Raw genomic sequence first — 25000 nt, 5'->3', positions numbered from 1 at the left:
CTGTGAATCTTAACCATTGTATCCACAATTTGCCATATGCAGCTGTTCTGAAAAATGTAATAAAATATCGATTAAATTAATCGCTTCTATCATCGATATGATATGAACATTTGAAAATCAGTTATTAGATTTTGAAAAGAATGGCAACTTGACACGTCAAATAATCAAATTACAAAGACTTTGTCTGATGGCTGGGTATCGAGGATTTCAATTTCGAATTCTTTGTCTTAACTGTACGTTTAACTCTTTTCAGGCGGACACGATAAATTACCATGACATAATAATGTTGTCCTTATTTCTTGGTATTAAGAATAATAGAAACTTAAACCTCAATGGTGATACAATTTTATTGGAGAAGAGGACCAGGCTTGTAATTAAAACCGGGGGTGGGGGGCGGTGTGTCTTTTTTACGAAACCCGCCGAAACCCGCCGAAACCCTGCGAAACCCGCCGAAACCCGCCGAAACCCGACGAATCCCGACAAAGTTATGGGAAGTAGGTGGCTGTGGGGAGTGAACCTAGAACTCAGGGAAGTGTACACCATTGGGGAGTGAACCTGGGACTGGGTTTCGGCGGGTTTCGTAAAAAAGAACCAGTGCTTTTTTACGAAACCCGCCGAAACCCGCCGAAACCCGACAATATCCAGCAAAGTTATGGGAGGTAGACAACTGTGGGGAGTGAACCCGATACTCAGGGAAGTGTACACCAGTCGGGAGTGAACCTGAGACTAAGGTTATCGGCCGGTTTCGGCGGGTTTCGTAAAAAAGAATTAGTGCTTTATTACGAAACCCGCCGAAACCCGCCGAAACCCGACAATATCCGGCAAAGTTATGGGAGTTTGGCAACAGTGGGGGTGGTCCTGGGAGTCAGGGAATTGCACACCAGTGGGGAGTTAACCTGGGACTGTGTAAAAAGGATATCAGTGGGAAATAAACCTGGGACTAAAGGGAGATGGATACCATTGAAAGTTGAAGCCGGATATGGGAGTTGAGTACCAGAGGAGAATGAACCTGACACTATAGAAGGTGGGCGCCAGTGGGGAGTGAACCTGGGACTCAGGGAATTTCACACCAGTGGGGAGTTAATCTGGGACTCTGTAAAAAGGATATCAGTGGGAAATAAACCTGGGACTAGAGGGAGATGGATACCATTGAAAGTTGAAGCCGGATATGAGAGTTTGGTACCAGAGGAGAATGAACCTGACACTAGAGGAGGTGGGCGCCAGTGGGGAGTGAACCTGGGACTATGTAAACAGGATATCAGTGGGAAATAAACCTGGGACTAAAGGGAGGTGGATACCATTGGGAGTTGAAGCCGGATTTGGGAGTTGGGTACCAGTTGAGAGAGAAACCTGACACTATAGGAGGTGGGCGCCAGTGGGGAGTGAACCTGGGACTATGTAAAAAGGATATCAGTGGGAAATAAACCTGGGACTAAAGGGAGATGAATACCATTGAAAGTTGAAGCCGGATATGAGAGTTTGGTCCCAGAGGAGAATGAACATGACACTATAGGAGGTGGGCGCCAATGGGGAGTGAACCTGGGACTATGTAAACAGGATATCAGTGGGAAATAAACCTTGGACTAAAGGGACATGGATACCATTGAAAGTTGAAACCGGATATGAAAGTTTGGTACCAGAGGAGAATGAACCTGACAAAATAGGAGGTGGGCGCCAGTGGAGAGTGAACCTGGGACTCAGGAAATTGCACACCAGTGGGGAGTTAATCTGGGAATATGTATAAAGGATATCAGTAGGAAATAAATCTGGGACTAAAGGGAGATGGATACCATTGGGAGTTGAAGCCGGATTTATTTCCCACTGATATCCTTTTTTAGATATTCACAGGTTAACTCCCCACTGGTGTGCAATTCCCTGACTCCCAGGTTCACTCCCACTGGCGCCCACCTTTTACAGTGTCAGGTTCATTCTCCTCTGGTAACCAACTCCTTAGTTCGGCTCGGATACCCACAGTTATCCATCTCCCTCAGTCCCAGGTTAACTCCAAATTGGTGTGCACTTCCCTGAGTCCCAGGTTCACTCCACACTGGCGCCCACCTCCTATAGTGTCAGGTTCATTCTCCTCTGGTACTCAACTCCCATATCAATCTTCAACTTTCAATGGTGTACATCTCCCTTTAGTCCCAGGTTTATTTCCTATAGTGTCAGGTTTCTCTCTCCTCTGGTACCCAACTCCCAAATCCGGCTTCAAGTCCCAATGGTATCCTTTTCCCTTTAGTCCCAGATTTATTTCCTGCTGATATCCTTTTTACATTGTCCCAGGTTCACTCCCCACTGGCGCCCACCCCTATAGTGTCAGGTTCATTCTTCTCTGGTACCAAACTCTCATATCCGGCTTCAACTCCCAATGGTATCCATTTCCCTTTAGTCCAAGGTTTATTTCCTACTGATATCCTGTTTACAGAGTCCTAGGTTCACTCCCCACTGGCGCCCACCTCCTATGTGTCAGTTTCATTCTCCTCTGGTACCAAACTCTCAGATCGGGCTTCAACTTTCAATGGTATCCATCTCCCTTTAGTCCCAGGTTGATTTCCCACTGATATCCTTTTTACATAGTCCCAGGTTAACTCCCCACTGGTGTGCAATTCCCTGAGTCCCAGGTTCACTCCCCACTGGCGCCCACCTCCTCTAGTGTCAGGTTCATTCTCCTCTGGTACCAAACTCTCATATCCGGCTTCAACTTTCAATGGTATCCATCTCCCTTTAGTCCCAGGTTTATTTCCCACTGATATCCTGTTTACAGAGTCCCAGGTTCACTCCCAAATGGCGCCCACCTCCTATAGTGTCAGATTCATTCTCTAGTGGTACCAAACTCTCATATCCGGCTTCAACTTTCAACGGTATCCATCTCCCTTTGGTCCCAGGTATATTTCCTACTACTATCCTTTTTACATTGTCCCAGGTTCACTCCCCACTGGCGCCCACCTCCTAAAGTGTCAGGTTCATTCTCCTCTGGTACTCAACTCCCATATCCGGCTTCAACTTTCAATGGTATTCATCTCCCTTTAGTCCCAGGTTTATTTCCCACTGATATCCTTTTTACATAGTCCCAGGTTCACTCCCCACTGGCGCCCACCTCCTATAGTGTCAGGTTTCTCTCTCCTCTGGTACCCAACTCCCAAATCCGGCTTCAACTCCCAATGGTATCCACCTCCCTTTAGTCCCAGGTTTATTTCCCACTGATATCCTGTTTACATAGTCCCAGGTTCACTCCCCACTGGCGCCCACCTCCTCTAGTGTCAGGTTCATTCTCCTCTGGTACCAAACTCTCATATCCGGCTTCAACTTTCAATGGTATCCATCTCCCTTTAGTCCCAGGTTTATTTCCCACTGATATCCTTTTTACAGAGTCCCAGGTTAACTCCCCCTGGTGTGAAATTCCCTGAGTCCCAGGTTCACTCCCCACTGGCGCCCACCTTCTATAGTGTCAGGTTCATTCTCCTCTGGTACTCAACTCCCATATCCGGCTTCAACTTTCAATGGTATCCATCCCCCTTTAGTCCCAGGTTTATTTCCCACTGATATCCTTTTTACACAGTCCCAGGTTAACTCCCCACTGGTGTGCAATTCCCTGACTCCCAGGATCACCCCCCACTGTTGCCAAACTCCCATAACTTTGCCGGATATTGTCGGGTTTCGGCGGGTTTCGTAATAAAGCACTAATTCTTTTTTACGAAACCCGCCGAAACCGGCCGATAACCTTAGTCTCAGGTTCACTCCCGACTGGTGTACACTTCCCTGAGTATCGGGTTCACTCCCCACAGTTGTCTACTTCCCATAACTTTGCTGGATATTGTCGGGTTTCGCCGGGTTTTGGCGGGTTTCGGCGGGTTTCGTAAAAAAGCACTGGTTCTTTTTTACGAAACCCGCCGAAACCCAGTCCCAGGTTCACTCCCCAATGGTGTACACTTCCCTGAGTTCTAGGTTCACTCCCCACAGCCACCTACTTCCCATAACTTTGTCGGGATTCGTCGGGTTTCGTCGGGTTTCGTCGGGTTTCGGCGAGTTTCGCAGGGTTTCGGCGGGTTTCGTAAAAAAGACACACCCGTGGGGGGGGGGGGGGGGGGGTGAAACAAAGGAAGATACCCCCGCCCCCAAGAAAAACAAAAACAAATAACGACAAAAATTTTTAAAATAAACAAACAGAACAAAAAAGTCTGAAAATTCACAAATCATTCCGGCTACCAAAAGCATTAGATTTGGATCATGAATCGAGGATATCACTGAGAAATCAACATAACTAGTAACCACCCCCCCCCCCCCAACCAAAAAAAAGTAGCCAAATACAACAAACATATGTTTCCCCAAGTGATCTGAAATGTATTTGAGAGCTCGAACATAGAAACAAAGTCACATCCCAAAGTTGAGTATCAAAATATAATAACTATCTACGCCTATTTCTTTCAGTAAAACGAATTTAATACGTGCTCCATCTTCTTGCAAATGAGAATGATGGGTAATCTAAACAGCAAAATGGATTCGACAGTTTGAAAAATATTCAATGAACGTCATCAAACCAAAATTAAGAACATGTAAGCTACTATCTAAGGCTTTTGTCTGAGTGTTCATGAATTCTGTAAATCTATATTCAGACAGAATTCTGATTAATGGATCATAAGAAAGATGAGAAAGAGGAGAAGGGAGAACAGAAGGAGAAGGAGGAACAGGAGAATGGAGAGAAGAAGAAGAAGAAGAAGAAGAAGAAGAAGAAGAAGAAGAAGAAGAAGGAGGAGGAGGAGGAGGAGGAGGAGGAGGAGGAGGAGGAGGAGGAGGAGGAGGAGGAGGAGGAGGAGGGAGGAGGAGGAGGAGGAGGAGAAGAAGAAGAAGAAGAAGAAGAAGAAGAAGAAGAAGAAGAAGAAGAAGAAGAAGAAGAAGAAGAAGAAGAAGAAGAAGAAGAAGAAGAGAAATTTGGGGCGTCAGGATAATTTTTTAGATGCTTTTACTAGTCCATATTTCTATCTCTTATAGGACAACATGAACCCATGTGAACCCGCTGTGACCTCCAGACAAAAGAGACCCCCATATCTGGAGATATGTCTACACACTCTATGCCATTTGACAAATTTTTTCCACGATATTCTGATCTTTAGATTTTTTGTGCACAAATTCAATATACTGGGAGTTTCCCCTCGTCAACTTTTATTGTTTTTAAGTGTTATTTTTCAGGAGTTGTAAGGATCTTTTTAAATGTGTGTTTGTTTTCAGTGATTGCGGCAATTTTAGATCTGATCAGCGTTGGTATGAAAGTATTTTACAAAGCCAACAGTATACAGAAGCTGTATTCTATTTATGGTCAATGTCTATTGTTATGCATAGAAATGATTATTTTTAGGACCAATGATCCAGGGAATGGAATCGGCAAATATCTAGATACGATATGAATGCGACGCTTGTTTTATTGCTCTGTAGTTAGTTGATATTTTAAAACTTTGAAATCGATTTTCACGAGGATGGTCATGATGATATCGCAATATTATCGATTTATATCTACCAGTTCGTTATGAAACAACCAGCCGCTGTTGCCATGAGAACCGATACAGATTCCATTAAGACTGGTTCATTTCACACGAACAACTGTGAAATACATAAAACAACCAAACAAGAATTAAGGAGCGTTTTATATTTTTCTTTTTGAACAAACTTTATAAAAGCTTAATGATTTAAAGACAAGACTTTTAAATATAGTAATTTCATCTCTTCTAAAAAAATGTTGATTTCTTTTAAGTGTTTATAACTTTTAGCAATCAGGCAAGAGTACGAAAAACAACTTTCGTTTACGAGAAGATAAGGATTATTTGTGAAAATATAATCCAATTATTTAATTTGGATACAGAAGGTGAGTTATTTCGAGACGATTACTGGTGTTAAAATGTTTTTTTTTCTCTTGCACATTCACTCAATTGTAGATACATTCTTTAAAAATAAAACTCAAAAGTTAATCCAGCCAAAACGTTAAACCACGTATCTATCACTGGTGTGTTGAGGTCTTGGACTCAAAACACGACTTCAACGAATTCCGGGATTTGAATTGCATCAAGAATTGAAGCCCGTACAGCCTTTCAAGTCCTGGAGAAAATTTGGAAATCAAAAGAGATCGGGATCTCGACGAACCCAAGAATTTTAATACTAATGTTAGGTCTATATTACTGTATCAATCAGAAACAACAAAAAGCAACACCAACGAATTACATACTTTTATCAACAAATGTCTAATGATGATTTGGGGCGTCAGGTGGGCGGACAAAGTCAGAAAGGATGTTCTTTGGGAAGCTGCCAGACGACAAAACATACAAATCAGAAAGGGACAGTGGAGATGGATAGACCAAACACTTAAAAACTTGCCCACAACATCACAAGACAAGCTCAGACATGGAATCCGAGGAGGTTCGTTTTGTTTTTAATGGTTTTACGGCGCTTGCAACACATTTAGGTTATGTCAGCGCCAGTAAAAAGGAATAAACTAAGAACAAATAGGGATCAGATGTAGATTCCAAGAGCATACCACCAATGTTCTTAGTTTGAGATCACCTATAAGTCTCATCCGGACACAAGCACAAAATCCAACAAAGTGGAACACACTCAAATGCTTACATTATACATTAAAAATAACAAATCTAATAATACATAACAGAGAGATGATTTACAAGGAAAAAAATATCATCTCCCAAAACAATAACTATGCATTTGACTGTTTCCCTCCCAGCTAGGATTCCGGCTAGTGCCAGGACAAAACCAAGTAATCTCATTCCGAGACAAAGACAGAAAGCATGTTGGAAAACAGATATAAGGGGATAGAAGACACAGTATGTACCTCCCTGCCCGCTATGGGAGGTCAGGATCCCCACCCAGAATCCGAGGAGGAAAAAGACCAGGAAAGCCAAGAAATAGTTGGCAAAGAAGCACGATGGTGGCAACAAGGAGATGCGGCGGTTACACATTAAGGCAGACGGAGAAGACAACCCAAGGAAGAGTCAAATGGCGAAGCATCATATTGATGTCCTTGGCTTCGACTGGGGTTAAAGGCTTAAGTAATTCAATCAGACTCGTTGAGGATAACTATGTCCTAAGGAAAGGTTTTTTGCAAAATTTATCCTTGCCAATAGGAAGTGAACGTTGAATTTGGAGGCTAGTTTGGTATAAAATAGCGTTGTCTTGCGAAAACCAATCATTATTTAAAAAAAAAACAAGAATACATTTTGATAAGAAGAATGTAAGGTGAAGTCGTTGGAAGAGTATGATTCTTGAATTCCTGCCTTTGAAATTTCACACAAGGTTGTCATAGTCATAGTGGTAAGGCAGTACACGTCAAAGTCTATACTAATAAAACAGGATTTAAGCCTGAAAAAACTCTTAAACTTTTGAGGGATTTTTACAGAGGATTATTGGAACGTCTGGTAATTTTCTTTTTACTATTATGCTCTAGTAAAATCGGTTTACCCAAAAACCAACATGTGTTTATTTGCAGGTCTGATAACCCAATCCATTATGGGCTCATTGTTGTCATGGGAATACTCTCAAACTAATGCAAATTATTTTCCATAACAACAATGTTAAAAATCAAGTCTATGATTGTGTTAAGATAGAACGAACTGTATTTGGTTGTGCAAATGCTTAAATATGTTAATATTTTCATTATAACCCCCAGATGACTTTAGATCAAGACTCCGAAGCCCCATCTCAAGATGACACGGAGAGACTCCGTGAGACAAGACAGGTAAACTTGTTACCATTAGAAACTTGCACCGATAACATGATCGACTTGGGGTAGGAGTCACTGAGAACGACCATAAAAAACAACTTGAGCTTTTATATAACGCAATATCCGCTAAATGTGCTCACTCAAAGCGTTTTACAAGGGATCCCTAGCCAACATGTAGGATGAGACATGATGCCTGTTAAGCGATATTGCAGATTTTGTTTTATTTTGGAAAGAGATAACGCTGTTTACGGTCAGGTACTCATATGAATACGGTGAGAGAATGTGAGTAAAGAACGTTTTTCCAAGGACTCAACTATGCGCCGCTCAGAGCCGGTCTCTAAATCAGGACCTTCCGATACGACCTCGAGTGTCATACCACTAGACAACATCGCCGCACAAAGGATAATAGTTTACGTTAACGTGATCGTGTTCTGTTAACCCTCTCCTTTTGTTGTTTTTGTTTTTAAGGGTTTTACGGCGCTTGCAACACATTAAGGTTATATCAGCGCCAGTAAAAAGGAAGAAAATGGGATAGTAAAAAGTTCTGGAATTACAATTAAAGCACCCAAGAAAAAGTAAGACAAAAGAGGAACTAGGAACAAATAGGGATCAGATGTAGAATCCAAGAGCATACCACCAATGTACTTAGTTTGAAATCACCTATAAGTCTCACCCAGACACAAACACAAGATCCAACAAAGAGGAAAACACTCAAATGCTTACTTTATACATTAAAAAGAAATATAATGATACATAACAGAGAGATGATTTACAAGGAAAAAAATATCATCTCCCAAAACAATAACTATGCATTCGACTGTTTCCCTCCCAGCCAGGACTCCGAACAGGGCCAAGTAATCTCATTCCAAGACAAAGACAGAAAGCATGTTGGAAAATAGATATAAGGGGATAGAAGACACAGTATGTACCTCCCTGCCCACTATGGGAGTTCAGGATCCCCACCCAGACCCTCTCCTTACCACCCATAGGAAAATCGTCACATTCGTTACGATGCAGCCAACAATTTTCTTATTCTGATATCATTTTGTTATAGTTCTAGCTATAAAAACTCGACACTGTATTGCAGAGTTCATTTTTATGAACAAAATATATAATATACTCGTTCCTATTCTGTTTGAAAAATCTATTTTTCTGTGTTTAGTATGAAGTTTCGGGTAAAATTATGTAAAGAGCTGGTAAGGAGAGAGTTAACAGAATGAGACGATAACAATATTATAATGAAAACTTTATTTTCTTTATATTGACCCCAATATGAATGTTAATTTAGTTTATGTTATTATATCATTATTTTATATTATTTCCGTATTTGACATAGCATGTGGATGTATTATAACATATCTTGTATTAATGACTTTATGTTTAGTTATTACATTGTTGTATAATGATAATATTATGTTGATGTAGTATGTATAATGTTTCATTTGTATAATAATGTCACTGTATTATTGTTTCGCGCATTGAGCATCACCCAGTGATGAAAATGCGCGTTATAAATGTCATGTATTATTATTATTATTATTTATTCATCCATCAAGAGAAGTTATCATCCACCGTGCAGCTAAGTGAACTATGAGTAACTAGCGCAAGGTCACAGGCCGCTGAGGGTAGTCAAACTTGGTACCTCTTGGGTATAAAAACAAAGACCATGCCGCTAAGACACGCTGCCCCCTAATAGATATATCAGGCAATTAAATTGTGACTAATCAGCAACCTGTCTTTTTTTCAGACAAGTTACACGGGTGCATCCAACAATGTAGAAATGGAACTCTTTGACAAATGTCAAAGTCCTACAGGTTCAGACATCCTAGACTTGCTAGAGCCTTCCGAAAGAGGTTCATCATGTCTCCTCCACGTTGGTGAGTTTATGTGACAGCAAAAGGTTCAAACTAAAAACTTCATGCTGTTACGACTGCTATCACTGTTACTATTACTCCTCCCAGAGGACTTACATGTATGTACGTATGTATGGTCTCTGCTACTACTACTACTATTTACTACTACCACTACCACTACTACTACTACTACTACTACTACTACTACTACTACCACGACTACTCCTACTACTACTACTACTTCTAAATTAATCACAGCATCGGAGTTAGCACCTTAAGTTTAGAAATCTAACATGATCATTCTAGATACATGTTATAAATTCTTATCAATTCCCGAAATATTTGGATTAGAGCTTTAGCATCTTTTATTCACGATCATGACAAAAATAAAGAATTACGTAATTTGTAAACAGACAATAAGTCATTATAAAATCGCTCTAGTAATTGTAGAATTGTAGAGATCAACACTTTATTGATTTTTTAAAAATTGATGTTAAATTTCTTTCCAGGTCGAAAGTGGAGAGGTGATCCTTTATCTAACACAGGGAAACGCCAACAAATTCTTCAGATATTATCCTTGACATTATTCCCTATACTGGGTCTTTGGGCCTTCAATGTCTACAGCGTTGGTGACAGCATCAAGGGGAAGAGAGTCTTAGAACAGGTGACGTCCAAAAATTAAACCGTTTTCTAGAAAAAAACAAAACAACGCATGTTAAATATTTTGGTCAGAAACATCGTCCTTCTAATATCGATTGATTAAAATCACTCCCATCTTGTCAAAAACTCTAAAACTTTAGGCTTAAAGGAGGGAGGGATAAATGAAAAACAAATATTCTGGCAAAAAATATTAATTCAAAATGTGTTTTCTTTTCAGAGTATTGGAGTATTGTATATTGTTTGATAAGACAAGCATATCAACCGTTCAACGCCCTTTTTTATATTTCGGTCAGAATATTTTAACTTTATAATATATCGATCAAGAATTTGCCCGAGAATATGTAAGAAAAAGTCTTAAACACGATTCCAATAAAAAGAATAATAAAATAAATTATCAATAGACCAAGGGTTTGCTTCTTTCTTTTATTCTATTTATTTGATTATATCATCATCATCATCATCATCATCTATCGACAGACTCAGAATGCTGTAAGGTTTAGTGTGGAGCTGGGACTTTTCTTGGACCGTATCCAGCGTGAGCGAGACATGTCCGTCCTTTACCTTTCTATTTTGGGACCAGAGACTAAGACTTTCCTGATGAATGAGTATCTGCTGACGGACGAGGCCCTGAATCAACTGTCTGGGTGGCCCGTCAAGGATGACTTTGCCAGCTACTTCAAATCAAAATCTGCTTTCAGGGTAAGATGCGGCTATGTGGTCCAGTGGTATGACACGCGTTTTCGGATCGGAAGGTCTTGGGTTCGAGCCTCGCGCTCAGCGTATAGTTGAGTCCTTGGAAAAGGCTCTTTACTCACATTCTCTCACCGTACTCGGGTGTAAAATGACTACCTGGCCGTTAACAGCGTTGTCTTTGTCCGAAAAATTGTATATCGCCTAGCAGGCGTCATGTACCGTCCTACATGTTAAATGTTGCTGTTGACCAGGGACCCCTTGTGAAGCGCTTTGAGCACATTCAGTGGATATTGCGCTATATAAAGCTCAATTTTAAAAAATAAATTTTTAACGAGTTGGTTTTTATTTTGTTTCTTTTACTTATTCATATTTTAAACCCTCTCCTTACCAGCCATTTTCCCCAAAACAAAACCACATTTCTTACTCAAACAGAAAAGCAAGAAGCACATTCTACACATAATATTGTTCGACAATATGAACCATATTATTACAGAATGTCATGCTTTTATAACTATAGCAAAAATAAATGAAATCTGGATGAGAAAAGTGCATTGGAATATACAACTGATGCATGAACGCATGATAACAGCAAGAAATAAAGTGAGTAGGAAAGTGCCAGAAGACAATAGAGAATAAAAATTTCGCGGCGGCGATGGGGGTTCGAACCCGCGACCTACTGGTACGACAACTCCGCCTGACCGGGGAGAGCATGACTACCGTATGAGTTATCCACGATCCCGAAAAAGACTGCTTCTAACCCTAGTCTTATTAGAGCCTTCTCTTCCTGACTTCTTAAAGTCATGAACGAATGCTTTCGTTACTTTCCAGGCTCATCTCAATGCACACAGGAATAATTTGGATCCCAGTAACTTTGACATTTACGTCACTATGAACTTCTACAACATGCTAATTGAACGGTAAATATATGCATTTATGTATTTATGTCGACACATTATTGTGTAGTAATTAAAAAGTGATATTTTTAGAGTGAAATACCAATGCTTTTTAATTCTAATAATTAGAGATGTTAGATCAAAATCTGTGGATAAAATTATTTATAGTTTTGAATTTTGAGAGAGCGATGCAGTTTAGTTGTTTCACCCTACATTTTTATTTTCTATTTAAAAGTTCTTGGTTTATTGATCTTTAACAGCTTGTACTCGTACATTCGTGATACATTCAATTCTAAATCAATTTTGTAACCTTTGGAATACATCGAATATTAAAAGGCCGGTAAATGAATCAGTGATAGTACCTACGTTTCACTCTTACTTACTCACATGGGCTTTATGTCCTTGAATTGTCAAAATAAGATTCTAGGAGGGATTTATACCCTATAGAGGCCGAACAGTTCGGCTTAAGCAATTGCAATTAAGCTTAAAGAATATGTTAAATAATCCACTTCACCAAGTCTAGTTCTTTAATTCATAAACGAATATTATTATAACGTTATGTTTTATTTAGAAACGGATTTAATGTTAGTGCTTTGAGTAAATAGTGTATTTTTTCTCTTTTCCTCCTATCAAAATGTTTAGATTTGTCGTGTGGATGTACGGCGCGATCACAGAGTCTTCGATGGCTTCTATTTGGAAAGTCCTGGTCGCGTATCAGAAGATCGTCACAGGTAACATTAACCCTCTCCTGACCACCTACAGCAAAATCGTCACATTTGTTACGACACAATATTATAAATTTTTCTTATTCAGATTTATTTTCTACATCACAAACTTTGAAGAATGATCTTTGTTTAATTAATAAGAACATAAATCTGTTCTAGAGAGATTGTTTGAGTTTAAAAAATCATTTTTTTTTCTGCTGACTAAGCCTGTCATTTTGGGTAAAATACTGAAAATCATCGGTAAGGAGAAGAAATGAATTTCAAAACCTTTTCAGTCTCTTTTTTTGTCATGAATAGAGATTTGCTTTTTTGTCTAATATTTAGTATAAAGAGGGTAATAATTGATTTCTTTGCCTTTTAGATAAATACAGTGAGCTATTTGGAAGTTAAGCGTTTCGCCTGTGATTCCAATGTGTTTAAATATTGAAAATAGTATTAACTTTTTTAATCACCAGTCACTTAACATATTTTGAAAGTCCTTTTCTCAAATATATCTATGTCACAAGACAACACCCGATAATATATAAATCTATTTTGGTCAATGGTCGAGGATTCAATTCACCAGGACTATTTGAAATAATCAAGTACAAAAGAGATGGACATTTGTTCGTATCGTTGTCTTTGCAAATATTAAACACGAGCGTCCTTAGATTGCTGCAAGGGAATAATTTTCATAAATTATTCTATCTCTTGTCTTAAATAGTCATGCATGTCTTTTAATTGATGAATATAATAAGAGGTGTGCTGAGAAAAGAATATTTTGCTTTTCTTTAATGTTTTTCTCTGTGTTAGATGTAAGTTGGGCACTGGAATTCATGATAAATTTGTTGAGTGGTTAAAACATTTAGAGTGTTCCTTCGAGATACGCAATGTATATTCAATGATAAAAACTCACTCGATTATGGAGATTCGTCTTTAATGTTAAATCTTAAAACATAGGAAAGCCCAGGCAATGCCTGCTATAGAGTACCACAGGGTAATCATTAAGGGTGAATTTTCCTGCCCAATGTTCAAATCAAGTGCTCTAAGTTTTATTTGAGTACAAGTCTCCAAGAAAATGAGACCAGGCATTATCCAGTTGGTCATTTTGTGTTATAATACAAAATTAAGTTGAAGTACACAACGTTGATGGACATGACCCCAGAAGGGGTAAGAATAAATCTCCACTGCACCCGGAATCGACCACTGTCTTTCCGTATGAAGTGAGTGCTCTACCAACTGAGCTATCGCCCCCCCCCCCTTTTTTTTATTATGCCTATTTTATTTTGATTTACGTGTGGTTGATTATAAATGATTACTTTTCTAGTCATGGAACATCTTGGCATAGAACGAGCGTTGGGCACAGTGTTCTATGTAGATGGAGGCCTGAGCCAAAGTTTGTATGAACGGTACATTGCCAGGGTTAATATCTTCAAGGCCAATTATAGGTAAGTGTTCCAGAGTTTAACTCAACATGTAAGTAGGTACTCGCCAGGGCATGGTATAGATAGTTCAATGAAAAATGTAAAGCTCATTTTTAGATTGCTGCAAGGGAATAATTTTCATAAATTATTCTATCTCTTGTCTTAAATAGTAATGCATGTCTTTTAATTGATGAATATAATAAGAGGTGTGTTGAGAAAAGAATATTTTGCTTTTCTTTAATAGGCTTCAACAGTCTTGACATCACATCCCTCGATATGACGCATAGTAACATAGTAACTGGTTCTAAACTATCGGAACAATGGCGGACACCCGTGTGAGATACTTCTCCGACGAGCATAAAAGTATATCCAGGGGAGAAAATCATTATAAATCTGATCATGTTTTGACTTATATATTCTGATCAAATGACATGTGAAAAAGTTCTAGCCAGCATGAACACTAAAATGTACCGATTTTCTTTGTTTAGAACCAAGCTACTTGCTGTTGGGCGGACGCGACATCAGACTATTGAATCCTATTCTGTTGGTCATAATATGATGAGGTTATTTTAATAAATGTAGTTAGTCTATTTCAAAGTCATAGTGCCCATCCATACATGTAGGCATACCGTAGTGTTACTGTCACTAGAACCAAACCACTCAGATTATCACTGAATGATTTGCATCCTGAACCAACCTGTTACTCCAATCCCCGTGTAACAGATCAGCAGTGCTGTACTCGGATATTATCGACCCTATTTTCCAAGAGGGCGTCACCAGCGACGGAACGAATCTCACTGTCATCATCGAACGCTTCCGGTTTGAGATCCAGCACGCCATTCTGGTAGAGGCCTCCATCACCAAGGGTGAGTTTTTTTCAGTTTTACCTTCCTCTCATGTGTCAAAGAAGTAATTGAGCTTTAAAATTGAGCTTTAATATAGCGCAAATCCACTAAACGTGCTCAAAGCGCTTTACAAAGGGCCCCTGGTCAACAGCAACATTTAACATGTAAGACGGAACATAACATCTGTTAGGCGATATTACAATTTTGCGGACAAAGACAACGCTATTAACGGCCAGGTACTCATTTTACACCCGAGTACGGTGAGACAATGTAAGTAAAGAGTCTTTTCCAAGGACCCAACTATGCGCCGAGGCTCGAACCCAGGACCTTCCAATCCGAAAGCGAGTGTCATACCATTAGACCACATAGCCGCATATTAACCTAAAAGCAGATTTTGATTTGAAGTAGCTGGCAAATCATCCTTGATCGGTCACCCAGACAGTTGATTCAGTGCCTCAGTCTTTCGAACATCATCAACTGCTATAATTTAAGAATGCAATATACCGAGATGTCAGTCACTTCTTCTATTTTGTATTTGTTTTATTTTTTTAAGATCTCACTATCTATGGCTTAGACAGTGACGTTACATGTAATTTGGGCCTTACAATATGACGTATCGCACCAGGGCGAACGCTGCCATACACAGAGATGAAGTGAAAAACGAGAACGTTGTTGTTGATAAAGATGAAGACGATGTTTAATAGATGATGGACGATTGAAGAAAACGATGCAGTGGGATGACAGGACAACGGTAGAAAAACATGTAGAGTAGAAGTTGACAGTAGTAGCATGTACGGCAGGTCGACTGCAATATATAATATTTAAAAATATATATATTTTGGTTACATTAAATGTTACAAACATTAATAAAATACGTGTAATGATAATTAATATGCTTAACAAATATGGAATGTCTCCCCATTTGACAAATTATAATCAAATGGAAATATAGAAAGAAAAATAAACAAAAGTAGTACGTTAAAACAACCTGACATGATAGTAAATATCTATTAAACGATAGACTAATGCCTTTACTTGATGATTGGAACATACGGAATGACAGCCGATTATTAAATACAATGAAAACGAGTATATCTCATGACATATGGATGGAACATATGGAAGGATAACAGATTATTAACACAATGAATATAAGTATATCTCATGAGATATGGATGGAACATATGGAAGGATAACAGATTATTAACACAATGAATATAAGTATATCTCATGAGATATGGATGGAACATATGGAAGGATAACAGATTATTAACACAATGAATATAAGTATATCTCATGACATATGGATGGAACATATGGAAGGATAACAAATTATTAACACAATGAATATAAGTATATCTCATGACATATGGATGGAACATATGGAAGGATAACAAATTATTAACACAATGAATATAAGTATATCTCATGACATATGGATGGAACATATGGAAGGATAACAAATTATTAACACAATGAATATAAGTATATCTCATGACATATGGATGGAACATATGGAAGGATAACAAATTATTAACACAATGAATATAAGTATATCTCATGAAATATGGATGGAACATATGGAAGGATAACAAATTATTAACACAATGAATATAAGTATATCTCTGCGAACAAATGGGACTACATATTTAAGACAATTTACACACGAATCATAATAACTATTAATTAGAAATAAAAATTTACATTTCTGGTGCGTTAAGTTCTCGAAAATGTGAGGACAATCCAGTATAAGAAATAACATGGGCTATAACCCGAAACTTCCAAGAAAATATAGAAAAATATTTTAAATATGCAGTTAAAACTGCCTAGATGAAAATTGAGAGGGTTACAACCTTCACTTACAACGTTTGGAGAGAAAACTGACCAAGAATGTTGAACCAGTTTACCAATGCTCATTAAACGCGCGAAAATGTTATATCAGTTCACACCATAAATGCCAATAATAATGACGATCGTGGAAATAATTATAAACAACAACAAGTTATAACAATAAAGTAGCGGGTGACGAATACTGACAAAGAGTGACAACTTAGCAACGAACAATACAAAACAATCAATAAAAACAATTCTGGTCTTACCAGAGCAACATGGTCTTACAATAACATTCATCACTGAACTTGTTCTTACAAAAAACAAGGCAAGATCTCCAAAGAAACAGATTTTGTACAATATTTTAAAAGATAGAGGGTATTGTTTATAATATATTATGTCGTTTGAAAACATGTTCCAATACGCTTCAACAGTCGTAACGTCACTTCCTTCCTTATGACGCATGGTAACTTAGTAAAACTGGCTCTAAACTATCTGAACAATGGCGGATGCCCGTATGAAATATTTCCCCGGCGAGCATAAAAGCGTATACAGAGGGAAAAAACACATAAATTTGATCATGTTTGACTTTTACACATTCTAATCACAAGGAATATAAAAAGTTCTAGCCAGCATGAAGAATAAAAAGTAATGATATTCTTTGTTTAGAACCACGATGGCTGCCGTTGCCGGAAAATAAAGCATGCACATGAGTAGGCTACTTATAATATGTTGTTAAAACATAAGAACCTATATTCCATACACTGGTTGGGGTCCCTGACATTCCACAATAGGCAGAGAGGGACTTGGTGTGTCTGCTTTGCCCCCTATACCTGTTATTTAACATGCTTTCTGTCTTTGTCTTGGAATGGGGTGACATGGTTTTGTCCTGGGCCTGGCCAGATACCCTGACTGGGAGGGAAACACTCAAATGTATAATTAGAATTTTGGGAGATGATTTTATTTTGTCTTGTATATCATCTCACTGTTATGCACTGTATGATTTTGTTTTATACACACACACAAACACACACACACACACACACACACACATATATATATATATATATATATATATATATATATATATATATATATATGTGCTTTTGTCAGGATGAGACATTTAGGTAATCTCAAACTAAGTACACTGATGGTGGAATCTAAATCTGTTCAGTTCCTCTTTGTCTTACTTTTTCTTGGGTGCTTTGATTGTAATTCTAGAATTTTACTATCTCAATTTTTCCTTTTGACTGGCGCTGATATGACCTAAAAACAAATAATTCCCATATAGTTAAATATACTCGATACCTAGTTTTCATTCTTTAATATACTTAGTCAATACATAATGCATTTCCATACCCTTAATTAGATTGTATTCTTGATTTGTATAATATTATAATATCTTAAATGAATTCTTGATTTGTACAACTTTGATGTTCGTGGTTTAAAAGTAATGAATATAATTACCAAATAGTTAAACACACTGTTTACTTAATTTACATAATTGTATAATCTATCTCAAGGTCAGTGGTGGTTTGACAACATGACGATATATCTAGATCGTCTTTTATTCATACAACAAGAACTGGCCATCTTCATCAATGGAGAGTTACAATATATTATTGATACTGAAGAAAAGAACTTGACACTGTCCGTGTGTTTTCTTGCTGTTGTTATCCTCATGTGTCCACTGGTTATATTTAGGTTTGTATTTGATGCTTTGAATCAGGGATGATATTTTTACAATTTAGTCAAGTCTGTAATCATAACCAAATCTGTATGAGCTCCTATTTTCAGAGATTGTTTATACTCATAAATCAAAATCATAGAACACAATTAACTCTCTCCTTACCAGCTATTTTCAGGGTTTTCCGCAAAACTTCACACCCAACTAACCCAAAAATAGATGTTTTATCACTCAAACACAATACCAGTAAAGTTCTTGCGATACATAATTTCTTTAGCAAAACATGCTCTACACCACACTGTTCATTTTATTTAAATTTTATGGTGCACAAAAGAAAATTGTTGGTTGTATCGTAACGAGTGTGACGATTTTCCTATAGTTGGTAAGGAGAGGGTTAAATAATATCCATATAGAATATAGAGCATTATAATGAGTCATTAGGCCCAAGTTTTATAGTACTTTACAGCTATTGCTGACCATTTTCCAAAACTCAACCGATCGACAGGGAATGTTTATTTTATATTACAATTCCCAATGCGAAACATAAAATCATTCTAACGAGTAACCTAATTATTATTATTATTATTATTATTATTATTATTATTATTATTATTATTATTATTATTATTATTATTATTATTATTATTATTATTATTATTATTATTATTATCATTATATCATCATCACTATCACCATCCTCATTGTCATTCTGAAATTATCCGGTCTATTCCCAGCGTGGATGCTCTTGTGTCTGGGATTCAGTTGTACGCCATGGCGATGGTACAGAGAACCAAAGAACTCTTCAAGGAGAAGAAGCGTGGTGAAAGTCTCCTGTATCTCATGGTACCCGAACCCATAGCCATGAAGCTGAAGAGGTAAGATGATTGATCACTTACTACTTCCCATCTTTTAAATAAATTTGAGATTTTTATACAGCGTAATATCCATTAAATAATAATAATAATAATAATAATAATAATGCTGAAAACTTATATAGCGCTATAACTCCGAGACACCAGACTCTAAGCGCTTAAATTAAAAATTACTTTGGCTGAAACATACTCATTCACACACACAAGCACACACACACACACACACACACATACACACACACAACACAACACACAACACAAACCAAACCTATCTTGCTTCTCATACCATCTACTAAAATCGAAACAAATATGTTTTAAGCGAACGTTTAAAAATAGACAAAGATTCTTTTTTCACGAATGCTCTGCGGTAAGGCGTTCCAAATAGAGGGTCCGAAATGAGAAAAGGATCTCATTCCAGCTTTTTCCGAATTCGAGGGACAACTAGTTTTGTGGAATCACTGGCCGAACGTAAGGGGCGGGGTTTTGAATATCTTTCAATTAGTTCTGAAAGGTAGGAAGGGGCAGTACCTTCAAGACAACGATACACTAAAACACAAGCTTTGAATTTAATTCTTTTCTCAACAGGCAGCCAATGCAGGTCATGAAGTAGAGGTCCGGCAGAGTCGCACCTACGCTTCATAAATACTAGTCTGGCAGCGCTGTTTTGGACAATCTGAAGACGTTTCAGATTGTATTGCGAAACGCCAAACAACAGAGCATTACAATAATCCAATTTCGATAGTACGAGGGACACAACCAGGTGCTTGGTCACATCCTCAGATATGAACCGTCTAATGGAAGCAATCTTTTTTAGTTGGAAAAAGAGAGATCTAACCAAATTATTAACCTGATGCTCCATCGACAGTCCAGAGTCTAAGAATGTGCCAAGGTTTTTCACTTTGTCAACAATTTGAATAGAGGCATCCCCCAACTTCAAATCTGTTTCACTTTTCCACTTCCTGTTCCCCACATACAGCACCTCCGTCTTATCATCATTCAGTTTCAGTCTGTTCTCATTCATCCATTTCTTAACACTTTGGATACAATTTTTACTATTGGCTGATACTTCTTGTAAATTTCTCATATTGGAAACGCAGTACAATTGCGTATCATCAGCGTATTGATGGTAAGACAGACCAAAACTTCTGATGATTTTAGACAGAGGGCCAACGTACAAAACAAAAAGAACGGGTCCAAGTACTGAACCCTGGGGAACCCCACAATCAAGAAAGATTTCCTCCGATCTATATTCATCCACCGTAATAATCTGTTTACGATTAAACAAATATGACCTAAACCAATCAAGCGCTGCACCAGACACGCCATAAGTAATTTCAAGACGTTTGAGAAGAAGATTGTGATCAATAGTATCAAAAGCAGACGATAGGTCAAGCAAATTCAGCAAAGAACATGAACCATTGTCTATAACAGAGAGGAGATCATTAACAACCCTAACAAGTGCGGTTTCCGTCGAATGATGTTGCCTATAAGCAGACTGAAATTTTTCTTCAAGACAATTATTTTTAAGATGAGACAGTAATTGTTTCAAAACAAGCTTTTCTAAGATCTTAGAGAGAAAAGGAAGATTAGAGACAGGGCGATAGTTTTTTAAGTTCTCTTTATCGAGATCAGGTTTTTTCAAAAGGGGTTTGACATGAGCAACTTTGTAAATGTCTGGTACAGCACCTGACTGCAACGAATTATTAACAATACATGTAAATGGTGTTAAAATTACATCAATGCATTTTTTTAAAATGGCAGTATTTAAGGGGTCTAAATCACAACTTTTAGTTGGAGACGACATAATGCAATCACGTAAGTCAGCTTCAGTAATCTTTGAAAAATGTGTTAACGAATCACCATGAAACTTGTCAAATGTTGTAGGGATCGATTCAGACGAGAGTTCCTTCCTGATGGTATCCGTTTTTTCTTTAAAATATTGACCAAAGCGAGTTGGTAGATCTGCACGATCGATTAAAGATGGGAGAGCTGGTTGCGTCTGTTGTCCCAGCAGTTCCTTGGTCAAGGCAAAGAATTGTCTCGAACGTCCCACGTTTTTGAGGCTTTCTTCATAGAATTTCTTTTTGGCCCTGAAATTGACGGCTTTTGCATCATTTCTAGCCGCGATGTATCGCTTCTTATCGACAGCATCTCTGGACTTGAGCCATTTTCTTTCTGCCCGCCTCCTGGCTAATCCATTCAATTTTATTTCGGTATTATACCAGGGTGCTTGACGTCTCACTTTTACTGCTCTAGTTGTTAAGGGAGCATGCTTGTCCACCGTACCAACAATTGACTCGTGGAGACCATTCGCATCATGTTTATTTTTAACGTTATGGTCAAGGTCTTGTTTAAAAATGTTCATGTTTATATTCTTCAAATTACGAGATGTTATCATCTTTTTTACTTCGTGCTTCATTGGAAATAAAACGCAAAACACAATTAAATGATGGTCAGAGATTAATTTATCAATATTTGAGACAGATGAAGAGAGAGAATGTTCAATGTCTGTAATGACATGATCTATTGTGTGGCCATGGTTGTTTGTAGGACCGCTTACAAGTTGAATATTGTTGTTTGTGTCAATAATCTCCCGAAATACTTTCGATTCATTTTTGTTTCCGAAATAATCAATGTTAAAATCACCCATAAAAATATTATGCTTTTTGTTAATGGATTGCATTGACATAAATTCTCCGAACTCAGATAAAAAATCAATTGTTGATATTTTGTTTTGTTGGCTTGGTGGTGGGCGGTAGACACAGTGAAACGACTTTTTAAAATTATTTTCATGAATGGCAAATCCAGCGTATTCAAAACTTCTAAAATTATCATGGTGAAATGATATCTTGTCAAAGAGTGACAAGTTGTAAATAATTGCAATACCACCTCCTTTCCTCCCAATGCGTGGAAATGATTTAATACAAAAGCCTTCGGGTGTAATTGCTTTCATAATTGGATCATCATATGAATGATTAAGCCATGTTTCCAAGATGACAAAAATATTAATTTTATGATCTTCAATAATGTCGATTATGTCTTGAGTTTTATTACGACACGATCTAACATTTAGTAATCCAATTTTTAAACTGGTATGATCACTACGTGCAGGTTGTTGTTGTTGTTGTTGTTGTTGACTTTGGAAAATCCATACTTAAATTTTAAAATTTTAGAAAAATCCTCTGTTAGAAATCGTTAAAATGTATATCAATAAAACCACAAGACTATCACAAATCAGATGGTATTAAAATCCAGGCGAAATGTCAGATAAAAATCACTCAAAACACGTAAATGAAAGAGCCAACAAAAACAAGACTCGCCGGTCAGGCGTGTTACAATGTGCTCAAAGCGCTTTACAAGGGCTCCCTGGCCAACAGCAACAGTTAATATTTAGGACGGTACACAACGCCTGTTAGTGTTAGGCGAATTTACAATTTTTTGGACAGAGACAACGCTGTTAACGGCCAAGTACTCATTTGACACCTGAATACGTGGATAAATGAACATGAACACATCTTTTTTTTCAGGACGTCTTGTCTGCTTCTATTATATTTATTTTTGCACATTACTGTTTACAGTCCTAAATATAAATGAATCTAACAGTTTCAAAAAAGAACAAAATACCAAGCACTGATCGTTTTGGACTCAAAACCCTTTTTTAAGACAACTAAAACAATACAAACATAAATAGATTACTTTGATTATCAGATTGATAGCTGACAGAAACATGGACCTTGAACAAACAAATAGAGAAAAGAATTGAGGCCTTTGAAATGTGGATTTTCCGTTGCCTTGGAAAAATCAGTTGGAAAGAAAAGAAAACAAATCAAGAAGTCTGTGACATCCTTGATATCAGACCGACCCTAATGAAAGTAATAAAAACAAGAAAACTAAGGTATTTTGGACACCTAAGACGCCATCAAACTGTCAACAAGGACATTCTTGAGGGTAGAGTTGAGGGGAAAAGAGGAAGAGGCAGGCCAGCAAGAACTGGGATAGATGATGTGAGGACATGGACAGGATTGTCGGCAGCCGAATGCAGTCAGCAAGCCGTCAACAGGGAAGATTGGCGTGTCATTTCAAGTCGACCTCAACCCATGAGATGACACTGGAAGAAGAAGATGAAATAAAAATATTTAGCACGTCCTGTCGTTAAGTCAGACGATCTTAGAACAAAATAACAAGCACGGTTCGTTTCGGACTCAAATCACCTTCTTCAGCCAACAACTAAAACAATACAAACATAGATAAATTGCTTAAATAACCAGATAGACGAGAGAGAAATATTTAGCACGTCCTTTCGTTAAGTAAAACGATCTTAGAACAAAATAACAAACACGGTTCGTTTCGGACTCAAAACCCGTTTTTCAGCCAACAACTAAAACAATACAAAAAATAAATAGATTACTTTGACAATCAGATAGACGACAGAAAAACATTTAGCGCGTCCTTTCGTTAAGTCAAACGATCTTAGAACAAAATACCAAACACGGTTCGTTTCGGACTCAAAATCCCCTTCTTCAGCAAAAAACTAAAACAATACAAACATAGATAAATTAATTAAATAACCAGATAGACGAGAGAGAAATATTTAGCACGTCTTTTCGGTGAAGAAAACGGTCTTAGAATCCATTCCATGCTTGCAATTTAGTTGTTTTTTTTTTCAACTGCATAAGTGGCCACGGAATTCGAAGTGTTCATCTTCAGGTACGACTTGTCGAAGTAGGCTTTGAATCTGGTGACGTCCTCGCTGAGTATACTCTCGAGACGGGTTCTCACTTTACTTTGAGTAACAAGTGCCTAGTCGTTCGCGTATTCTAGCCCCAGGGAGGAAGTGTTCGGCATGTCGATAATGTAGTCATTAAACAACATTGGCGCCAGGTCCAAACCCTGAGGGACCCCATTCTTCAATTTCCTAACTTTACTCGTAGCGTCTCCCAGCGCGACGTGGAATTGTCTTTCCCCTAAGATTGAAGAGAAGAGCTTCAAGGTGGCATACGTGTTTTAGTAGTAGAGTGTATAGGCAGATTCAGAAGATTACTGGGGTAGATTATCCTTATTGACGACCAGCATAAACTTAGACTCAAAATAAATTAGATGACATCTCTCCGAAACCAGAAGATTAATTTTTAATTACACAAAGGATGTATTCAGTCCTCCGGAAGAGTGGTTTTACACTTCCTATAAGATTGGATTTTGACATCGCTATTTGTTCCAGATTCCGTAATAACCTCTTGTCTCAGACATTGTGGTATTACGTAGCATTGCTGTATATTTAACACCGGGAAATACGTGTTACAAATGAAGTCAATGTCGTGTGTAACAGGTATTTCCCCACGACATTGGCTTCATTTGTCTTGTTTTTAAAGAACAAAGTATAAAAAGACAAATACTGGGTCTTTTTTTAAGATCAATGTTATGCTTCTTCTTTCATTACTCTCTTTTTTTTCAGGTCTCGGCCTGTTGAAGCGGAGTACTACAAATCGGTGACAGTCATGTCTATTGACTTCAATGAATTCGGGAAAGTGTTTGAGGTATTGAAAAATGATGTATTAGAACACCCCTCTACTATATATATATATATATATATATATATATATATATATATATATATATATATATATATATATATATATATATAGATGCGTATGTGTGTGTGTATGTATGTATGTATGTATATAAAATCCATATACTCCATCAATTAAACCTTTTGGTTCCCAGATAAACATTTATGTTATATTGGATAGTGAACTGTGTATGTATGGAAAGCTGGACATCGATTTTAATGCCATGATAATTCCAACTCTCTCTCTCTCTCT

The 25000-nt window shown here is 37.7% G+C and overlaps 1 protein-coding gene across 1 annotated transcript in view; it reads left to right on the top strand.

Annotated features, from left to right (window-relative positions):
• The first annotated feature begins 5758 nt into the window (after positions 1-5758).
• The window catches only part of LOC144972118 (uncharacterized), a 26052-nt gene continuing 6810 nt past the window's right edge, over positions 5759-25000 (top strand). Inside the window, exons 1-12 of the mRNA XM_078913203.1 lie at positions 5759-5857; positions 7667-7735; positions 9468-9597; positions 10083-10237; positions 10711-10932; positions 11755-11843; positions 12462-12550; positions 13851-13971; positions 14671-14813; positions 18146-18326; positions 19044-19184; positions 24634-24715. Of these exons, the coding sequence (XP_078769329.1) occupies positions 7667-7735; positions 9468-9597; positions 10083-10237; positions 10711-10932; positions 11755-11843; positions 12462-12550; positions 13851-13971; positions 14671-14813; positions 18146-18326; positions 19044-19184; positions 24634-24715 (1422 nt within the window). The 5' untranslated portion in view covers positions 5759-5857. The remainder of the gene's footprint in view (positions 5858-7666; positions 7736-9467; positions 9598-10082; positions 10238-10710; positions 10933-11754; positions 11844-12461; positions 12551-13850; positions 13972-14670; positions 14814-18145; positions 18327-19043; positions 19185-24633; positions 24716-25000) is intronic.

Source organism: Berghia stephanieae, chromosome 4 (assembly GCF_034508935.2).
Source record: "Berghia stephanieae isolate SIO BIC M18660-M18661 chromosome 4, UCSD_Bste_1.3, whole genome shotgun sequence".
In the NCBI taxonomy this organism is placed as follows: domain Eukaryota; kingdom Metazoa; phylum Mollusca; class Gastropoda; order Nudibranchia; family Aeolidiidae; genus Berghia; species Berghia stephanieae.
This window is presented reverse-complemented; position numbering and strand designations above follow the sequence as displayed.